Consider the following 21,769-nt stretch of genomic DNA (forward strand, 5'->3'; position numbering starts at 1 on the left):
TCGTTACGGATTCGCCGACACCAACCCACACGAGCTATGGTTCTGAGACAACGATTGTCGAACACCTGAAGACGTCTCAGGTCCGGGGCGTTCCCTCACAGGCATTGAGCATGCAGACAATATTGCTGTGCGTGGTTCAGATCCTTCCCAGATGCAAACGATTCTAAATAACCTAAAAACTCTGCTGCGTGGTTTGGTATGCGCTTCACTCCTGCAAACTGTAAAGTGCTGCTACAAGACTGGGTGGGATCAAACCCACACCTCATGCTTGCAGTTGAGCCAATCGACATGGTAGATAAATTTGTTCACCTGGGAAGCTGTATAAGTTCCGGTGGACTGGCTGGGGACGACATTATTTCTTGAATCGGAAAGGCCAGGGCAACTTTTGCCAAACTCCGATACCTATGGCGCTGACGTTACGTCAGTTTGTCTGTCAAGAGAAGAGTTTATACTGCGTTGGTGTGATCCATACTGCTTTACCGATCAGGGACATGGCCCCTACGCGCGTAGGTCATATGGGAGATGTTAGTGTTTGACCATCGGTGTCTCCGCAGCATTGTTCAGGTGGGAACAGATTAGCAATGCTGAGGTATGCCGGATGGTCTTGGGAAGGAAAAACTCTCCCCCGATAGATGAATTACTCACGCTTCATAGATTGCGCTGGTTAAGACATGTACTCCACATGCCGGAAGACCGTCTGCCTCACAAAGCTCTTTTCTCGCAGCCCTGTGCCGAGTGGAAGCGACCAAGAGGTGGACAATGTATGACCTGGCAACGGAGTACAAAAACACTAACCAACTGCCGCCTCCCTGGATGGAGACCCCGGGACTCGAATCACCAGTGGTTAGTGGCATTGGCGGAAATGGCCTAATCGCGTGGCCAGTGGCGCTCGTGCCTTCAATTTGTAGCTACCCAATTTCCGAACAAAATGAACATGCCTTCGCCTCCAAGGCTTCGTTGTATGTTTCACCTTCTCGTTTTCCGGTGATCGAAACTGTGACAGCTGGAACCGATGTGCCTATGGCACACAGTTTATAGCTTTTAGATTGAATTGGTTGATTGAATTGATTCATTTGGTCGCAGATGTCAGCGTTGCAGTCAGCGAAAGTGGTCGGTTTCGTCTTACTGATTTTGCCAGAATGCGAACGGGGTTTCGCAGCGCGTCACTCCATCTGATGTTTTTCCTTCGGACATCCGGGTCAGGATAATCTAACGAAGGAAATGCAACAAAGTAGTATCTAATCTTACTGAGAGTGGGAACTTCGAATCTCCGTGCGATTGTGATTGCGGCTTTCCGGAGCTGTTTATATATTTACTATCCTGATTTCCAGTGACAGTATTGATTTTTTCTCGATGTAACGTTATTGTCAGGAAGATAATTTAATGAGTACAATTATAAACAATCATTATAAGGGAACGAAATGTAGTGTGTAAAGTGATAGAACGAACGCCACATCTACATGGGAATTAATAGACATTCAGTGTTGCCCAAAACATGGTCCATAGATACTGTTTGGTGTGAGCCGTTATGTCCACTTTCATTTTTGTCGTATAGTACAGCGCAGTTTCTCCTCAATTGGTCTTCACCCAAGCCACTTATCATCCATTAGCGTGGTCCTGCGAATTTTACGGAAGATTCACCCCGCCGTATATTTGTCGATATTCTTTTGTCAACTTAATTTTAGTATTCGAAAGGCTATGTTTTGGCTTAACCAATAAAGGGTGCAATTCACGGTAGTACCCGCGAAACACGATGGGCCGATGTTTCGGGACAGTAATCCCTGTTAAAACAGTCGTTACTCCTGAGTTGAAACATTGAAATATCCGGATTTTTCTGCCTACTCGTGAGTAGCTGAGGTCGTTGGAAGCAATTGACCGGGCGCCATGTCTGTCGTAAGGACAGGACTATTGTCGATTGTCACAAGCCCATCGCTTACTCATTATCAAGTATTCCACCGGAATAGTGGACCTGGTGGACTGATCTTACGAACCGAGGTTATTTGTCTAGGAAACCGTGTTGTCACCTAATTCATCATCATCATTGTCAGCTGTAATAAACGCGTATTCGTCGTACTGTGGTTGTAGCTGCCGCAGTTTCGTTCACCGATGGTTTGGGAACACCGGATCAGCAATTCTGAAGTACGTCGAATGGTATTTGGGAGAAATAACTCCCCCTCGATAGATGAACTGATCACGCTTCATAGGTTGCGCTGGCTTGGCCACGTGTTGCGCATGCCAGTCGACCGACTTCCTCGAAGGGCTCTTTTCGCACAACCATGTGAAGGGTGGAAGAGAGTCAGAGGTGGTCAACCAATGACTTGGCAGCGAAGTATGAAAGCCATTACCAGCAAACTTAGCTGCGCTGGTCATTGCCGTCTTCCTGGATGGGGACCCCGAGACGGGCCACATCAATGGCTAGAGACATTGTCAGATATGGCCCAGTCGCGCCCTCAACGGCGCTCGTGCATCCAAGCTATTGCCTTCAATGCATAGCTCCTTTTCCAACCCCCTCACCACTTGACAGCTAACTGACAATGCTGGGTCACCTAATTCAAATTACTAGCACCTGAAGACTAGTCGAACGCGTTCCCCTGGGGCCAACAAGCCACCGCTAGCCGCCGGGTCACGCAACAGATTTTGTGTACACCTACCTTATAGACCTCAATAAGTGTGAAAGACTTCATATGTCTGAGCCTTTGGGCATCACCTCACATCAACCTCACTACGATGTCCATAGGTTGGAGGCTTACCATTCGTGACCTCTTCATGACATTTTTGCGTACTCTGGAAGCTTAATTTTGCAGCACTTGGATGGTATTTTAATGCACTTAAGTCAAGGAAGAACGTTGCTTTAGCAAAATATTCATGGCGATCTTTTGCCTCGTTTAACACCCTATCCTCATTTTTCCTCAAATTATAGTTCTGTCGGGACAGTTGCGCCGCTCAGGCATGGAGTGTTGGCTGTGCTCTTGAAGCAGCATATGATCTTCTTTCCCCCCCTGAGCTTTGATTTCATTACATGGTCTTTCGAGTCGGCTATTCGATGTAAACATCGTTAGTTTGAAGAGCGACGGTCAAGGTGATGCTTTGGTCAATGTACTCTAATTTTGAGCCTTTGAGCAACTAGTTGCACCCTTCAGATTTCATCATTTTTAGCACATTTCTTTTCCACTAGTTACATATATCCTACCTAGTCGTTTCATTCGGTGCCGATCTTTTCCCAATCAATTTATCTGCGTAGAACCGACAGCTAGTATTCAGCTTATTTTCTACACGTGGTTTTCTCTTCTGTTTCTCTCTTGTTATCATTTGTTCCCCAATGTGCAATACTCTGTCAATGGTTCCCGTATCGCAGCTTGTCGGCTTGGATCGAATGTATTTTTTTGTGCTTGATGTGTGTCGTATGATGCATGCTCCCACAACTATTTCTGATTTGGTAGAACTACGCGCTGCCAGTATCTGCGCTGCTAATATAAAAAAATCCAAGCATGTTATGTTATTGTTGATACTGCCATAAGTGGGCATGACTGTTGTATCCAACTTTGCGATACAACCCAAAAAGTACGATATCTGATGGCGTCAACACTAGCTTATACACAGTACACTACAGTCCTGCTCATGGTTTGCTAGTTATTTATGATCGCATTTCCTCGTTCCAGGAGGCTCCCAAATCCGATTGATCTTAGATTCGTTCTACTCTTAGTTTCTCACGATCTTCCGCTCAGTTATATAAGGGATAAAAACGTTAGCGTTAGGAAGGCGTGTTGTTCGTGCGATTATTCTCTGAGGTCGGTTGTTTTATTACGCTCACCTTTTTGTTTTAATTACCTCGTGAGCTTCGTCCACATAGTTTTCAAGAACATCGTTATCTTAAGTAAATGCGCAAACCAGTGAGAAGTTTCGTTCTGCCAGTAATGGTAATGACTGCTGTCACTCATCGTCATTTGAAATATTGTAGTGCTACCACACTCTAACTTATGCTTGTAGCTTCACACTGGTATAATAAACACTCCGGTAACTTCGTGGTACAATATCTGCGAGTGCTATTCACACAGTTTGTGCGTACCAGGACTCTACTCACTTCACCGTGTTAGCTGCATTTATGTTCCCCGAGGCGTCCGCTTTCTTTTCAATGCGTACGACATCGTTGCTCATGTTACCTCCTGATAATCTGAAGGAGTCAGTTCTGCACTGTGCCCGAATATGTAATTGCCTCTCAATGGATAAGCGGATGTAGTAGCCATGAGCTCTCCTTTTTGTTCTTCACATTCAAATTTAACTTGCGAACACAAACACCGTGACATGAATGTACGGCGGAAATGCCAATTTTACTCTTGTCATTTGCCGCATTTCCTTGGTTTTAGTAAGGCTCACTCAAATCTTTTAGTGGCTTGTGAATCCGAACGCGAACGTCAACTGAGGTTTTCAGGCGCACTGGTGAGTTGAACATTCTATGGAGAACTTCCGCAAAACGTGTGCCGTAAACCCGAATGGACCAGACATTTTTGTTATCTTCGCCCAAAGCGAAACTTGGTGTATCACCGAATTTGGAACTGGGGGATTTTCGCAGACGACGCCCTGAAACAGAAAATAAGGTTTTTCGTGAATATGTCTGGACTAAATGATTGTCCATCCAGATTCCTGTGCAAGCCGTTGCAAAAGAGGCCTCTAGGAATCCCGACTAATAGTGTGAACTCTTAGCGCGTGATTAACTCACACTTACTATATAGCGCCACTCATCCTTCAATTACGGAATCCACATTACGAGGTCACCCGTTGATTGAACCTCAGAGTGACTTGTCTCGAGCAAGTTCAAATGGTCTTGTGAAGTCATTCTTCTGGGATACTTATAGATTGTTGTTCGTGTGGGGAGAATTTTCAGTTGAGTTTTTTGCCCCTGTGAATGAAGCCTGTCCGTGCAGAAAAGCCGAGAAGCACTGTCTCATCCTTATTAGGAATGATAATCAACACGCATCTTCGATACTCCAAGCTGTTTCGAACTCACGACCTCCCGGCTAGCAGTTGGAATGCTTAACCGTTTGGCCACTCTGGTCCAAGCATTAGAAGGTCAGAGGAAGAATGACTGTACAAAACAAGTGAAGCCGTCAACACATGACCACATGATGTCGATTCCCTGATTGAGGGATGAGTAACGCTATATCCTATCTAAGTGTGAAATGATCATATGATCAGCTGCTGGTAACCGAATAGTCAAGTGTTCAGCTATAGCAGTGTGGTCGTAGGCTCGGGACTCGCTGGAGTTTCGATAGGTGCCATAAGGGGAGAACAGCGGTGCAGTGCTTCTCGACCTTTCAGCATACATTAGCTTCATTTAGGGGACGATATCTCCATTGAAAAATCCAGATGTTCCTCACATTACCAAGTCGGACTGCATAGCTTGAGTTGGTCTGTTGTTCCATGATGGACTCATCTAGTGATGGTCGGCAAGGACGCTGCATCGGTTGTACAGATGTCCTGACTTGATGATCGTGAAATTTTTTGGCCGATTTTGACAGCCCTGACATCTACGGTTAAGGAGAAACGGATGCAGAGAGAACCGACCAGTAGTGGTAAGCCATGTGTTCATATCTTCCTTCAACGACTGTAGTCCATTGGGATCTGGGGATAATAATATGGTCTCCGGTCGACTGCTTGCTTACAGTTTATTTGCGGTTGAACCGGGGCCGGCAGGAAAGGTGTCCGGTGTTTTTCGGTTTCTCTACTGCTGTTTCTGGATTGAATAATCTTGTCTTTCATTAAGCATTATTCTGTGGCCCCTGAATTTCAGTTTGCTCTGCCGGGCAATGCAGTAGCAACACACGAAATGGAACGTAAAATGGTGTATCCTTTATAATCTAGAGGGAATAAGACCGGAGGAAGTGGAGGAAAGGACTACTGTCAATGCCTTATAACCATTGTCGTCATTCCAGTCGGTGCAACTGGAAGATTAGTATTTGCTCATACATATAGGTAGCTTACGCTAACCACTATTCAGCTTAAGCTGCACAACGATAGTCACCGAAAATAATTTCTCGCGTTGATATAAGCTTAACACCTGAGTATTGGATGCTTCGCCTGCACATGGTTGATGTTTCAATGGGTACAAGAGGATAGAGAGAACTAGTGCCCCGTAGATGTGCCATTTGGTCTTCAGGTTTCGGTTTCTCCGCAACCGTTCCTCGAGCAACCATGCAGAGCAAACGTATTTGATTTGTGTTGTATCTCTTCACCTGCCCTGACGCTACTGGGTTATAGTCACAAGACAAGAAGACGACCTGAAGGAACTGTGTATTAACGCAATTACAAACTTCTATATATATGATTCATTTGTCACCGTATTTGATGGTCGATCCGCTGTCAACCAACCAGTGTGTCTCCCACACACCCACACTGGTTCTCGGTTGATCATAGATGGCTGTCTGTGCGCTTGTGTACGGCTATGGAGTGGCTGTGAACTTTCTGTGTCCCTATTTGACCTTTCTCCGGCATATGATGAAATCGGACGTGATTCAGACGTTTAGGTGTAATCACACGGCCCTGTTTGACATGATTGTTCTGCTGCGCAGTAGGCTGATGCGCAGCCGTATTAATTTGTGTGCGGTGCTTTAGGGTTGACGGAGGCGAAAGCCTTTGTGAAGTGTATGAAAAGGTCATGGAACGACTACCGATTTTAGCAACACACTTCACGAAACTGTTGTGCGGTAAATACTGCAACCAGCATGGAATCCACATTGTTATTCAGGCACATATTCGTTCACCATTCCAGGTGTCAGGCGGTTACGTAGCCTTCGTGTCAGGAGTTAAACCGCGCACTTTGGCAGCTTGATGGCTTTGTAGTTGTCAGGTAAATTTTTATTTCCTTTCCACTTGTAGAATAGTACGACCGCAGTATTCGTGAATTCAGGTGAAACTTCTTCCTGCCAGGTCGTGTTGGTTAGTTGTAGAAGTGCATTATCCACAGTCAGACCACCATACCTAAATAGTTCTTCCTCAAATATACCTTTCCAACTGCCTTGCTGTTCCGGATCCACATGTTCGCCTGTCGTATCCCTTTGACAGTCAATGAAGGTCCCGCAAATTTTCATCCCTCGTTGAGGCAATCCATCAACTACGATCTAGTGATGCTCGTCCGTCGGTTCAGAAATTTGTGGAAGTGCGTGCACCATACATCTATTTCTGAAGATGGCGTCTGCTTCCGTCCGGCGCTGGCATCCTGGAGAGTTTGGAACGTTTTAGTTCTAGGCTCTTAGATATCCTTCAAACAGTGACGAAGTTCCTCTGCTGCCCGCACATCCTGAACAATACGCACCTCGGACGTTCCGCTGGCGAACAATAAGATGAAATAGACGACAATAGCCGCTCCTTGGATGGGCCGATGTGTTGCTGTCATACGAAATCTCGTATCGCTGATGTCAACCGCGTTGATAGGGCCAAGTTTGAGGGGAGAGTCATCGGTGATGTTTCTAGTCCCGGAACTCAGGTTTGCGAGAACCTGTGGCCTCAGGACTTTGTGAGTTTTCGGAATTGATCGAAAGAGCCTAAACGCTTCGATGCAGGACTTGCTTGTGTTTTTGAATTCCAACCTCAGCAAAACATACCGTGAACTTATTCCATGGATTCTGAGTCGGCATTTTTGTGGTACTGGTGAGTAGCCCGAAAGCGATACTATGACTTCGTTTCTATCATTTCGGTTATCGCCGTCAGTGGAATCTATGCCTAAAAGGTGACCTCGAAAGCCCCCTAGTAAACGGTGTTTCGCCCAGGGTTGTGATATCGATTTCGAATTTCTTAAGTTCCATTACGATCAGGCGATGTCCATTGCAGGTTGTGAATGTGTTTTTGGGCTTGGTCTAACAGATTTCGGACATTTCACGTCTCCAAGGCTAATAGTCCCACGAAGATAATCGATAGCTCCCGATTTACCTACAGGAGAGCCGTATTAGCTCTGGGTTATGTGTATTGTAAGGTCATGCTCCTGGACATGCGGCCACATGCAATCCAGGGAGAGGTATTTGAAGTTGTGGAGCGTTTTACATATTTTGGAGGTTGTGTTAGTTCTGATTCTAGTGTGACAGATGAGGTCAATGCACGAATCTGGAAGGCTCGGGTCGCGTTTGCTAATTTGACGTCATAGCGGCTGTAAGATCCGGACGGTTATGGATCTCACAGGACGATTATACTCAGTTCGTAGCCAGTAGTCAATAGGAGCAGACAGACGTGGGGCAGCAGATGATATATTGAGGACTGACAGGAACTGGTTAATCAACAATGACGCAATCAGCAGGAGCGGGAAGTAGTCACTGACGCAACACGGATTTATATAGGGGCGGTCTGACAGTGTGAATTGGCCGTAACGGCGCAGGAGTCAGTACGTTCGGGATGTGAGGGACTGTCTTTCGGTCGGTGTCGACGCAGCCGCTCGTGTCGCGTGATAGGTCGGATTGCGCGGTTTCGTTCGTTTAAAACAAAGCTCAGCAAGGGCTATCTGGCAGGCGCGATACATGGGTAAGACAAGATAATCAGCCGATCTGGGCCTCAGGTCGGTGGCTGGTAGCGCGTTCGCCTGCCGTCCGGAGAATCCAGGTTCGATACCCGTTCGGCCCGCTTTTTCGGAGTGGGCGCTCAAAAATAGGTGCAATCGAGGCGAACTTGCAAGCAATGACAGACGGGCAACAAAATATTGACATCACTAACTGAGGGATAAGCAGACCTTAAGTAGGAACAAAACAGGGGGAAAACGAGCAGCAAGAAAACGAAACGGTGTCATAATAAACAGGTGTAAGTCATGTTACTCATGATTAGTCAGAAAACAAGGGAAGTTGCCCTTGTTCACCGTTGATTCACAAGGGGAATCAACAGCGGCATATCTCTGAATCTCGAGGGAAGTGTGTGTCAGGCTAGAGTGCGGGCTGTTTTGTATGACTGGCCCGCTCGATCAGCGTAATTGATACGTCTTCAGATGTTCGAAACTCGTTGTGTCAGAACCAAAGCTCGGGTAAGTTGGCGTCGGGGAATTCGTAACGAGGCGATTAGAGAGCGAGTTTTTGGTTTTGTGCTGAAGAGTTTATCCAACACCGGAAGCTGCGTTGGTTAGGCGGTGTATAGCGCATGCCAAATCATCGTTTACCGAAGAGTGCCGTTTTCCATACCCAATTCGCAGTGACAGAAGCAGAGAGGTATGAAAGAGATTACGAGATGTTTGGTAGCTGTCGGTGCTACTTGCTTACCAGGATGGATTAGCATGATCCCCAGTGCACCTGCAAGATATGGTTGCTAATCGATTTCACTGGCGTTGTCAGTTTCTGCCCAGGTCACCTGAATGACTATCTGGAGGTGTGGGCATCAAGTCCCTTTCCCATCCACCTTTATTCTTTTATTCATAATACGGCTTTCAAATAAACGTTAGTTGTACGGCAGCGAAGCGTCAGTGTTGAAAACTAATGTCAATCTCTCTTCAGCAGCGTATATGGCAGTTTCATTGAAGTAAGAATTTTTAATGGATCATTGTGATGCATGTCAAAAGTGAATCACCCGAGTCCATTGTATGCAATATGGGCGTATCAAATTTTCTTAGCAGGTCGTTCGTTTTGAATCGTTGGCTGCACAATCAGTTGCTCCTGCAGAATTCAAACGTCACATATTGGAAGGTGAACAACACATTTTAAATACTTTGGCATATTTTTCATCCGTTACATAGTCGGGTTCATTTTCATGTCCCAACAGAAACATCCAACTTCTGCAACGCGGGAGGGATGAGCACCCCAGGGTTTTCGTGAACAAGGGATACCATGGGGCAGTGTATATATGTCTGTGTCTAATACCCTAAAACTGGTATCAAGAGTTGTCCGTGAGGATTGATTCATCGTCAGTCGCGAGGACTCAGCACTCCTTCGCAGCTAGAAGTCCTTTCCGGGGGAGACGACGAGTTTTCAATAGTTGCTTACTTTGTGAAGATGAGTCAATAATGTGCACTCCATGGCACTGATTCAGGAATGAACTAGAGGACACTACAGAAACACCTTGTCGGTCTGACGTTCACAATGGTTAGGAAACCCACTTTGACAGTATTTCTTGGATTCACGGTAACATTGAAAGCAGCTAGTTGCATTTCAGCAGATACCAGAATTGCTGATAAGATACTAGCAAGTAAGACCTTCCCAGTGACTTCACTTTATCAGTTCCAGGGTGATAAGAACTTTTGATGGAGCACTTCATGGGTGAAAGAGATCACTAACCTACCAATACTGCATGACAGTCTATCTTGATGAATGGATACCTCATCTCGTCGAGCAAGATATTTAATGAAGCATTAATTTGTCTATAGGATCCTGACTCAAATAAGGATCATTAATGCGTGTTACTTCACAAAATCGATAGGTAGAAGTTGGATAGGTAGATAATTAGAGCAAACAGTATTGGATTCTTAGGATGAGAAGGAGAGACTAGGTGCATAAATGACATACCTGAATTCTAATGAGACTGAGGTTAAGTATCCTAATCCTGTGTACTCGGTGAAGGCCTTAGCACTGAATCGTCGGAGTAGAGAATTCTGGCGAAAATTTTCTAGGATCGCAAATGACTTTTAACGCTTTAAGACCCGTTTGGATTTCAAACATGACTCAAGTAGATCACCAAGACTTCTTCCTGTGTTTTGGCACGGTGCTTAGCCCTCGGAAGTCTTTGGGATTTATGTTAGCGGGTAATCACAACATCAGTACCCTTTGGTGAGGCATAAATGGTAAACAAGGAGAGCAAATTTGGTGAGGACGATCACATAACAGCGTCCTTTTGTAAGGAGTTCAAAATATCTCTTAGGCAACGCATCCAATGGTTTTCTGAAACGATTTATCAGAATCATTTATCATCATTATTAACTATAAACCGTGGGTTTTAACAGTAGCCGAAATTAGTTAACTAAATATATGCTTTGTGTGGAATTTGGCGAATTCTGTGCAATAATGCAATACATCGATAATTAAGGAAATTACCTTTGGTAAAACGCTGCTGTGATATTTGCTAAGTCCTAAAAATGACTAATCGTGTTCGAATAGTAGCAGTATGAAGGTTTTGGATGACAGAAATCTCATCTGTTCAAGGTGGCTGTCTCAGAATCCGCAATACATCCAAGCTGCTCAGTCTCGTTTTAGAAACGTTTACACTTCCATGTTTGTAGGGTGGATCCACTCGCATATACATCCCTCATGACGCAACATTTTATATATATATATATATATAATTATTGAACAGGTCAATGTGCCATCTTCAAAAGTTTTTCGCACCGAAATATCTGGGTACCGGTTGTTCAAAAGTGCTTGATGAGACGGGAACCGAAGTTGGAGTGCGACCGTATATACTCATTTGAATTAAGTGAAAAACACCTCGACCCGACCGACAACAAAACGCAGGGACCTTAGAAGTATGATGTGTTGGTTCGTCTGAGGCATGACGTTTGGTCACACGCGTGACCGTACTGTATGTGTGTGGATGTGCACTTGGTTGGCTCCGAACTTGTTCAGTGGACATGGGCGCAGTATCGCTTGAAGCTGAACTATCCTGTCAACCCTGGTCGCAGTACAGTAGAGAAGTCATCCATGAACCACCAAGTTTCGACAGTGCCGTACAGTTTTTTCGCCGTAACTATGAGGTTGGAAGCGTTGGTTTTACAGCAGCTGTGTTTTCGGGTTCGGGTTTAGGTCGCCTCCGAAATTACGGGTGCAAATTGTTCTATGTGCTTATCCTTGCCATATCGACAAGATCATTGGAGCCAACAACACCGATCGATTTTTCTTACTCGTGTGTCATGTCTTCGTCGTTACTTTTGTATTGGACCAAATGGATTTGAGATGTTCGTTTCCTGTTGCGAAAATCCAAATCTATATAGCCACTTTGTACCTTTGATGTAATACCGAATGGAAAAAGCGTGATCTATTGCACAAGATGAACTGTGCAGCAATTTGCCCCTGGCTGCTAGTAGAAGCGAACATGATACATCCGAAATAACGAGTATACAGTGTCTTTATTTGTAACGAAATAAAATATTGTCTTTTCTGGTATGCCCTTACCATGACTGAGCTGGTTATTTTGATTAGGATACATATGTACAGGTTCCATGACAAGGGCGAACTCACGCTCAGATGATTACCAATCTACCGCGAATTCGGGGAAAAACTTTGTTTCACGACGCATACCCTATGCAACGGATGACTCAAGCACGAAAAAAAGCTGATCCGAACATAGTTATTCATTATAGCGTTGTAGAAGAGCCAAAAGTATCAATTATGAATATCGGAGTCGCCTGATTCCTGAGGCTGACGTTCTGGCCTATGCTGCTCATGTTGAAAAAGCGACATGATGGAACAGTGTATTCTTTCTGAACAACTGGTTAACGTGTCAAAGAACTCGCAATTTATTTAGAAAACAAAGCATAGTAAAACCCTCGGCAGATGAATTACGGTAAACGGCCAAGTAATAATATTCATTGCGACTTCCGTCTGTAAGCATTACTTTACTCGCAGATGCGTGTGTAGCTGGGTACAGTAGTTTAGACGGAACACGCAATTCATGAGGTCGCTGAAAACTCTTCAGCGGTCCGCGATCGTTTCTAGTCTTTTTTGGAATTATCAGGTAGGCAACGTTCCGTCTACCCTACTTGAACTCCGATGGGACACAACGGGCAAAATAGTCTCATTTGCTGACCGATTTGGTTTAGACCCTACCGGATGCGCCGTCCATCGTATCTTGTTTACAGTGAGTGCATTCCGCGGGATGCACTAGTCGTTCCAAGATTTAGTCGTCCCTCTGATGGATCACATGCATATGCTGAACAAGAGAATTATCAGAATTTCATGCATGTAAAAGCGCTGCCCATCAGAACATAGTAGGCAGTAAGTGACACTCACCGCACGAGAAGTAAATTGTGATTTTGAAACTGTCAATTATATTGTCCAGACCTATTAGGTCGCGATACACACTGCTGTGCAAAATTTAGGTACATATTAGGTTATGTAAGATGAGTAGATCTAAGGTGCATCCATAGGAGAGGGCTAGAATCTTTGAATGAGAACGTTAGTCTCATGAATGCATCACTTCCACAACGATGTTGTGGAAATTTAGCCTTTTGAATGTGTATATTTTCGGCATGATTTACATACTGAAATCAAGCAAGTATGTGAAATAGCAGTCCAAACATCACGAAGACTTCACACGAGACACTGAACGATTCAGAAAAAAGAAGTGTTCCTCTCGAATAGGTCACTGCAGAAGTACTTGCGGTCATACCAACTCTTGTCTCACTACCTGAGGTCGCTTCCAGCGCGCAATGTGAGATTCTGGAAGGGAATCACAGTGAAAACATTTGGAAGGACTCAGTCACATCAAAGAACGTCCCAATAAATCTACACTCATTTCAAGCCCAGAAATTGCTACCCTCTGTGAAGAACACCAAAGTCTCCCTCTACTATACAATAAGCTGGTCGGAGCCTACAGGATTATTTTGTGTTTTTATGCTGACGCTTGAAGAGGACCTATATTTTCCGCGCATCGCGGAAGTTCCAGAGGTTTGGTACCTTCCGAACACACTTGTAGTATAATTTAGCAGTTCCTTACGTAAATAATAACCGCTTCTGATAATCCAGGTGGGTTGTGATTTCAGGTCCCAGTTTGACATTTGCGTGCCGAGAAAGAACCCGGAAATATGATAAAATGGATTGTTTTTATAAGAATTTCCTGTACGACACTTATGTAGTTTGAAGTGTGATGCTAAGACAAGATAATAAGCCTTGCATTCCGGTTCCCCCGCCCTCCCCAAATCATCGGTGAACGAAACGGGGCAACCAAAACCACTGTACGGCAAGTACGCGGTTCTTTAAGGTGACAATGATGATGATGCATTGCGGTTTTGTTGCTTCAGTAATAACACACTCCGAACAAGCAGTATACTCGGAAATATCGCATAAACAGAAGTATGGTATTTCATAGGCTCACAACATGTACACGCGTGTTCTATTAAGCTATTCCCTTAAAACTCTCACATCACAACATGTGATAGCTTTGACCCGTTGATTTGGCCTTAGGTAAAAACTGAGATCTAAGGTGGAATTATTCTTCAGTAAACTACAGTGAGGATCTCCGCTAGTTGTAAAATAGGCCCCAATCGGTATGTGGGTGGCTAATCTATGGAGGGAGGTTTAAAACGTAGGGCTTAATGTCACATTGTTGTTTTAATTCCTGGAATAATTCTATATGCACTAACCCGTTTACAGACGGTTCCTAATCAGGAAGCAACTTGCCTCAGTCAAAAGAAGGTCCTACCCAGAAAGTGGTCTCTTCAGGTGAACTGCCGTTTTGACTAGCAGCAAATCACGATGCTCGGCCACACACTTATGATGACACACCTTTCGTCAATTCTTTGTTCGAGGGAGAGAAAGAAAAATTTATTACCTATGGAGTGAACATTGTCTCCACATAATTTTTGGATGGGACAATTTTGTTCTTTTATCCGGGGCACTCTTAGTTTAGTCGAATATCTTAGGAGTTATCGTTTCACAGTACCCTGAATTATTCAACTGACTCGAGGTGGACTTTGTATTTCTGACTCGAACGCTTAAAAACCATGGATTCTAAAAAAGATATTATTTTTAATGGGTTATAACCACAACAAAATGGAGGTAAATTTAGAAAAATTTAAAATCTAGGGTTTCGTTCTTTTGGAAGACATGTAAAAGTTGGTAAAGGTTGTGTGGGAAAATGCAGATTAGTCAATGATTTAGAAAGTATTATTTACGGCTTGCACAGAGGACGCTACACCTCGTAGGAGATTTTTCAAAATTTCAAATAGATGGATCCTGAGAATTGAATGAAGAGCGAAATTTACATTGAATAAAGTTTCTGAACAAATGAAAATGGGAGGAACTGTAATAGGGAGGAATATAGAAGTCATATTTCAGAAATTAACTGGACAGTTTTTCCGACTGAATCTAAGTGCGTCTTTTCACTTTCGAAATCGTTCAACGTATTCGTTTACAACTACTATTTTCAGCAGACTGTCTGATTCTTTTCCTCAACGCCAGTGCTCTCACATATGCTGGTTACCGAAGTAGCTGGTTCGTGCATACCTTTTTCAGAGTTTCTTCAAGCATTTTACTGAAACCCCCTCCTAAATCACTGCCACCCAGTTACCATAGTTACCAGTTGATTTTCGAGGTCATTTTGGATTAAATATTATATGGTGAGCCACATCAGAGTCGTTGCACGAGACCAATCATAATATTCAATTCACTCCACACACTAACACACCAATCTTTGCTCTTTGTCATCCACAATAGCCCATCAACTGGGGGAATGCCGAACTAATTATCAGAAATCTTCTCAGGAACAAAAGCTTTTAGATTTTCGAAAAGCAAGCCACTCGCAAGTCAATCACGCCTCGTATTTTACCAGAAACTGTGAAAACTGGGGGTCGGAACGGATATGAAAAAATGAAGTTTTGTACTCACACTCACATTTTGGAGAAGGGGGTAGCTCCCATGGATTTATAAGTTTGAACCTCCAACCACTTGTGCGTGAAAGCTTGAATGGCTTCCGTCGGAGAGTTTTCTGCTTATAATTACAAAAACTGGCCCTATGTAGATAGTCCTTGGGATCTGCTGGAACCCTGCAGAGAGGTAGAACTCGGTTTACCAGAATCCAGTCAAACCAAATGTGTCATCTCATCCATTCTGGGTAACTGGTCGGCATATGTTCTTCCTTCGGTCTGTTCTGTTGGACTTGTAGGCTCAGTAGCAATTGCTGTCGCCTTGTTTGCACACCCAAAGAGACTGACACGGCAAGTCCTATTCATCTCTTTCATGCTTCTGGGTAATGCAGGCACTAATGTCTCGTTCGCCTGGTTTTGGATGTTCCCGGCTAAAGGACTACCTTTTGTTACCAATGGAACAGTCTACTATTTCATGCCGTACGATTCCTTTGCAGCTTGTTTACTGTTCCGATCAGTCTACTCATTCACCAGTACCATGAGTGTGAACTTTCTGTTACTAGCTAGTGTTGATCGCTTCATGATAATATACTTTCCCGTGAAGTACGCCACCATGAGTAAGCGTTACGGCTGGTACGTTTCAGGTTGCACTATTTTACTTTCGATTGTATTGATCATCCCCGTGACGGCACAGATTAGCCTGCACTATGTGGGAGATAAGCTAATATGCTGGTTCAACCCTCATAATACGTTTATGGAAATTTATCATATCATGATTTCAAACTGTGCAGTTGTTCAACCGCTCCTCACTGGCGTCTTCAACCTGGCATTCTTTATTCGCATTAGGAGAACCATATTGAAGCGCAGTTCCAAAAATTGGACCAGAAGTGAACGAGCTCAAGTTCGGGCTTCTCTTTTGTTACTTATTCTGTCTGCAATCTACCTACTATTTTCTGCACCGCAGACCATTGCCTATATTGCTGCATTCATTCTGTCCAAAAAAAATAATGGTGTAGACTCCGCAGCACGGCTTGCCTACAACATTGCTGATATTGGTTGGAATTTGTACTTTCTACGTGAGTTGGCCAACATTCTTGTGCTATTCTGGTTCAATTCTATTATTCGGCAACTATTCCTTTCCCTTTTCCCTCGGATTCCAAAATCATGGATTGTTACGGATGTGGAGACCACGGTAACCACGGGAAAGCCACAGCATTAATATACTGGTGATACGTACGTCGGATGTCGAGTAATTCTGATCTACTGACAGGGGAAGGATAATTTTTTTGATTCCCTCGTATCGGTATTTTGTCACTGGGTTAATCAGTTTTTTTTACCTTGTGCTTGGTACCTGAATGTATCTTTCAGAGGTATATGACTGTGCAATATATTACCCGAGGTCAACATCAGAGCCCTTGTGATGTTACAAGTCGGGGGATGGCCTCACACTGAGGACAACTTGGACCTCCAGCCTGATGTCCGTTTATTTTTAACACTCCACAGTCGTTTAGGATGGAGTCTCCTTACTCGAATCCAGATGGCTTTGATGGAGAAATGTATAAAATGTGCTGAACTGTAATGGTTTTATTTAAAAGCATAACTGTTGCTACTAGTTGATGACTCACACTAGTGTACGCAAAACAATAAGTAGTTAGCTTCCGATTCCCCATTACTGGCTTCACGAAAAGCCTCAACAGCTGGATTGGCAATGAATATGAAAGTAGTGCGTGGAAAAAGTCGTCTCTGTGTGTATTTACACACTTGATGTATGCAGGCACGGTGCTATTCCCTAATGTGCTCCATCTGTGAAAATAGCCAAATCGATCCTGTTTCCGGTGGATTGATCGAATATTTTGTGTGTGACAGATTAGTAGCTCTTAAGTCAATTGTCTATACATGTGCGTTTTTGTCTGTATATAGTCCTGAGTTTGGTTGCTTTAGTTGCTGCCGCTGGATTTATGCTTCTCTGACACTGGACAATAAACGTAACCTGACACTGGTGTCAATGGTGACACAATGGTGTCAATTTTCCTTGCAATCACATCAATTAACCCAGTAGTCTGGCATCTTATCTGGCCTGTTGTCGTTCATATTCACTGCATCAGCTTCGTCTGATTTGCTGTACTCCTCGTTCCCTTGTTCCCTTCATCGTACTGAGGACACTGATTATGGCATCATGATAGCAAGAATCCTCCGATTTATGAATGTTGACTGTTTAAGCAAATGTTATAGCCCTCGCAGCTAAGCGCAACACAACAGTGAGAAGCCTTGTTTCACGGAGTATTCGTGTAGAGTGGTGAACTGCACATCATGGACTTTAAAAACTATGAAACTTGCCTGATTGGCAGGAAGGTCACAAATGATAAATGATAGTTTTCAACGGAGATTTAGTCCTGTAAGTGAAAGCAGTGTGTGTTAAAATGCTGAGAAGCACTGTACAGATTTAGGGTTCACGTACTGCGTGAATTGTACTCTTCCTTCAGACCACATTGTTGATGGTGTAGCTCTAAAGTGCCAGGATAATAACTTTGTACACATCACAAGTATGAACACTATTTGGGTATCGGTTTCAAAATGCAGCCGGTAGTTCACGCTGCAGCATCGTCACTAGAGACTCCTCTTCGACGCGTACTACAGAACATGTGAGAGATTAGCGTTACCTTGCTTTTTGTTGAAGAGGTGCAAATTATTTACCCTAGATTTATCAGAAAAATTCTGGGGTGCATATAGTTCTACAACTAAGCAGCCTAGAAATATCAAATAATACAACCATCGTTTCACCCCGAGTTACCTATACCTACCTCGATGGGAAACTGGTGTTGGGAAAATTTCGTGAAACAGTGTTCATAATTACCTTATGTCATGGTGCAAACGATCCCATCCTTTTTGAATCTCAACCTCCCTTTGCACGCTCATTTTCACAGGCAAAGTTGGGTTTCGCCCAGCTGAAGGCAACTTACAAATGTCCTTGAAGTAATTGCTGCCATTTGTTCTTTCTCCTCAATAGTCACTTAGACGAATAACTTAACCTATTCTTTTGTAGCTCAACACACTCATGTTATTCTTGTCAAGGCTGGTGGATAATGGTTGGACCAGGAAGTTGACATGTGGTCTGATAGTCCATGTTCGAGGCATGTAGAGTTGCAAGGCAAAATACAACTTCCAGGGTCCTTGTACTGTTCTCACACTGTTGACACCTTTTTCCTCGTAGTCTTTGTCAGTATTACACATAGACTGCCCCTTTAGAAAAAGCTTAGGAATGCGATCTGATATCAAGAGCTTTACAAAACACAATTCAAACGACCAGATGTTGGTCAAGATGCTTCCGAAACCATAGTTTTGTCCTCTGGAGAGGTCTTGTTTCAGGTTCGGCTTGCTCAATGAATGCGCATAATTTCCTGTAGTCCTCACATATAGTGTCATATATCGACGCCGTTTAAAAAATCTCGACCGCTAGCACGATACTCGACGTCTTCTATGTCCGGTCATGGATGATGATTCTTCCGGACAGTTATCAGAAGGCTATGCATAGCGTCATTAGTCATCATCATCAGTAAGCTCTGCCTGTGTTGTACGGTTTGATCAGGTGTTAAAATAAATTGAGGTTAAGTAACGACAACGTTTGACGTTCGAAAAGCTTTCTTACACATTGCGGGTAGATACGAGCTGACGCCATAGAATAACCTTATTTCACTCAAGGATTCGGAGACGCTTATACCTCCTAGCGCCCAGTCAAAAAATACATAATGAAACTGACAGAACAAAGGCCACTGATAGCGATTAGCCACCACTTCTCGCAGACAGCATCGAAAACTCCCTATCATTTCGAAAAGTTTTTCCCACCACTATGCCTAGTCACGCCTTGCTATGTCTCAATTTCCGCCGTTCTGAAGAGGGGATGAAAACAATAGTCTTCTAGGTAAGCAAGTTTTTTGTCGAAGTTGTGTAACCGAAGGATGATCTATAGTGCTTTCCTGTTCGTCGCATCAAAAGGCTTTTTAAGGCTTCTGAACAACACTCAGGGAGATTCTTGTCGTTTGTGACACCCGCGTACTGTTTGTCTCATCGCGGTAATAGCTCTGTGGATAATAGATCGCATCCCCCTGGAATAGCTTATTTCAAAATATGCATGCTCAAGTTTTCACCAGAATTTCAGCCATGGGTTCATCAGCATTGGGAAGTAAGTTAATTTTCGGTAGATATTTGTTTCCTGTTAATGTATTCTTTTATGAGCAAAATACTACTGTAAGATTGCTTTATTCTTGTGGGACAACTCAAAGCTACCTGTAATGAATCATCGAGTAACAGGACTTTATATTTTAGTCTTTGAACACCAAGTTTCCATACTTCGGCAGTAACTTTATCATTTCCAGATTTCTTGTTCTTTTTTGAGAATCAAAAAGTCGGAAACCAAACATCTGAGTCGTGCCTCGGTAGTACTTTTGGCGATACACGCAGCGGATCATTGTAAATAAGACATCCCACGTATGGAGCAAAACCAGAAAAAAGTAGGGAAGCATTCTAGAGTGTACTGTCGGATGATTATTTGCTAATCTAGGGGAGAATTAGCCCAAATGTTATCGGTGATCTGCACAAAATTCACCTCTTCTATGGGTATACAATCTTGTTAGTAAGCATTTTGGAAAACCGAAACTTGCCTATTGTTCAAGGCTCATATGCTCATATAAAAGGCGCTTCAAGTTAGTATCACTAACGGCGAGGCAGTTTATTCTGGGTCACAAATTGACAGGTCACAAAGCAAGGTTTCATTTGTAAATTCGGCCTATTCCTATCCTCGTGGGCAGTTGGTCAAATCTAAAACCTGCACATCTTACTCGGTGGTCCTCTTTTTTACTCCTAAACTTTGTTGGAATCGCTTCCAAAAGCATCAATGAGTTTGTGAAATGATCCGTTTGAGCATTTTCTCGAGATGTGAAATAGCTCCCGCAGTTTTGCAGGAAAAAGGAGTCAGACAAGATTTGTCCCGCCTGTATTGTTCTAAGATCAAATGCGAAACTAAAAAACAACCGAGGTTTGGCTGTACACTGATTCGTTTGCTATATATAAATGTCCGTGTGGTTAGCCAATACTGAAGGATGAATCAAAAGTATGGAGCTTTCCTCAAGTTGTACGTAGTCAAGTGAGCAAAAATGATAACAGATTGCCGGTTATTTTTATTTCATGCTCATATCCGCCCCTGGAACGTCTTAGTGTGATAAATGAGTTGTTCAGTATAAGAGATCAGGGATGGCCTTTTTGTTGCACATTTGACCTAGGAAACATAATGATAATAGATGGACTTGGGTCTTGCAGTATGATGCCCAAATAAGGGATTTATTTGGAACACTACTGTCAAACAAGTCGAACGTCCAATCCAACGTTTATCTGATAAATTTTAAAAGGGCCTAATATCGCAATGCGCCAGCAGCAAAATTGTTAACTAGGCTACCTATAAAACGAAGATTTATATGGATTAACAGGTTCCAATACTACGATTTCGATGTTATGGTATTTCAACAAAACGAATACATAACCGGCTACATTAAGGTGTCAGAAAATACCACTCAGATAAGAGAATAATCATTGGCATAATATTGTGACAGAATTTTAGTTAGAAGACGGTGTCGATGTTGTTGTTTTGACGTTTTGCTCAATTGAACTCATAGCTTAACAGTGCTTCAATTTCCGGCATGTATCTGTGGTTGATGAGTACATAGTTGCTCGACATGAGTGTTCCGGATAACGAAGTGCGCTATCATCTTCTCCATCTTGGTGAATGCTACTCATTGAAGTCAAGACACTTCTAACGGGTTTTTAAAAATGTTGTTCAGCGCCCTAGAAACTTAACTTGCTTATTCTTTGTCTTAAGCTTTTCATGGTTCCAAGGTTCTAAGGATAAATTTGGTTAGGGTAGGATTTTACGTCACTAGGGTTTGGGTACCAGTATAAGAGAGTAAACCGGTTAAAATGAACAAGACTCCTCGGTCTGATCCTAATAATCTCGGTTATGGGCCTATTTTCGCATTGTGGCGTACAGGCATGAGGCACATCATCCCACGATTCAGGGCCTCAGCTTGCTTCGTCCAAACCGGAGCAAACTGATCAGACCGGTAGCGCATGTGGCTATCATGGAATAACCTTGAATCTACAATTCATCTATTTAAGGCAAGGCTGGGAAAATGTCTTAAATAATACAAGTCTCCAGAATTACTGGAGCCAGGCTCAACCGTTCTGCCTGCTTAATAGGTTGATCGGATTTGAAACTAAATGCGCAGAAAGCAGAGCTTACACTTTAAA

The 21,769-nt window shown here is 43.4% G+C and overlaps 2 protein-coding genes across 2 annotated transcripts in view; both read left to right on the top strand.

The window, feature by feature from the left end:
• Positions 1-6,504, top strand: part of T265_15000 (hypothetical protein) — a gene marked incomplete at both ends in the record, with an annotated part of 55,457 nt that extends 48,953 nt beyond the window's left edge. Inside the window, 2 exons of the mRNA XM_009176151.1 lie at positions 2,921-3,054; positions 6,256-6,504. The remainder of the gene's footprint in view (positions 1-2,920; positions 3,055-6,255) is intronic.
• A 9,068-nt stretch (positions 6,505-15,572) lies between these two features.
• On the top strand, positions 15,573-16,691 carry T265_09931 (hypothetical protein; the record flags this gene model as incomplete). The annotated part of the gene is made up of 1 exon (XM_009176153.1): positions 15,573-16,691. One exon carries the CDS (start codon positions 15,573-15,575, stop codon positions 16,689-16,691), a length of 1,119 nt encoding a protein of 372 aa, XP_009174417.1.
• Between the last annotated feature and the right edge of the window lie 5,078 nt (positions 16,692-21,769).

The sequence above is a fragment of the Opisthorchis viverrini genome, assembly GCF_000715545.1.
Source record: "Opisthorchis viverrini unplaced genomic scaffold opera_v5_322, whole genome shotgun sequence".
Taxonomy (NCBI): Eukaryota; Metazoa; Platyhelminthes; class Trematoda; order Opisthorchiida; family Opisthorchiidae; genus Opisthorchis; species Opisthorchis viverrini.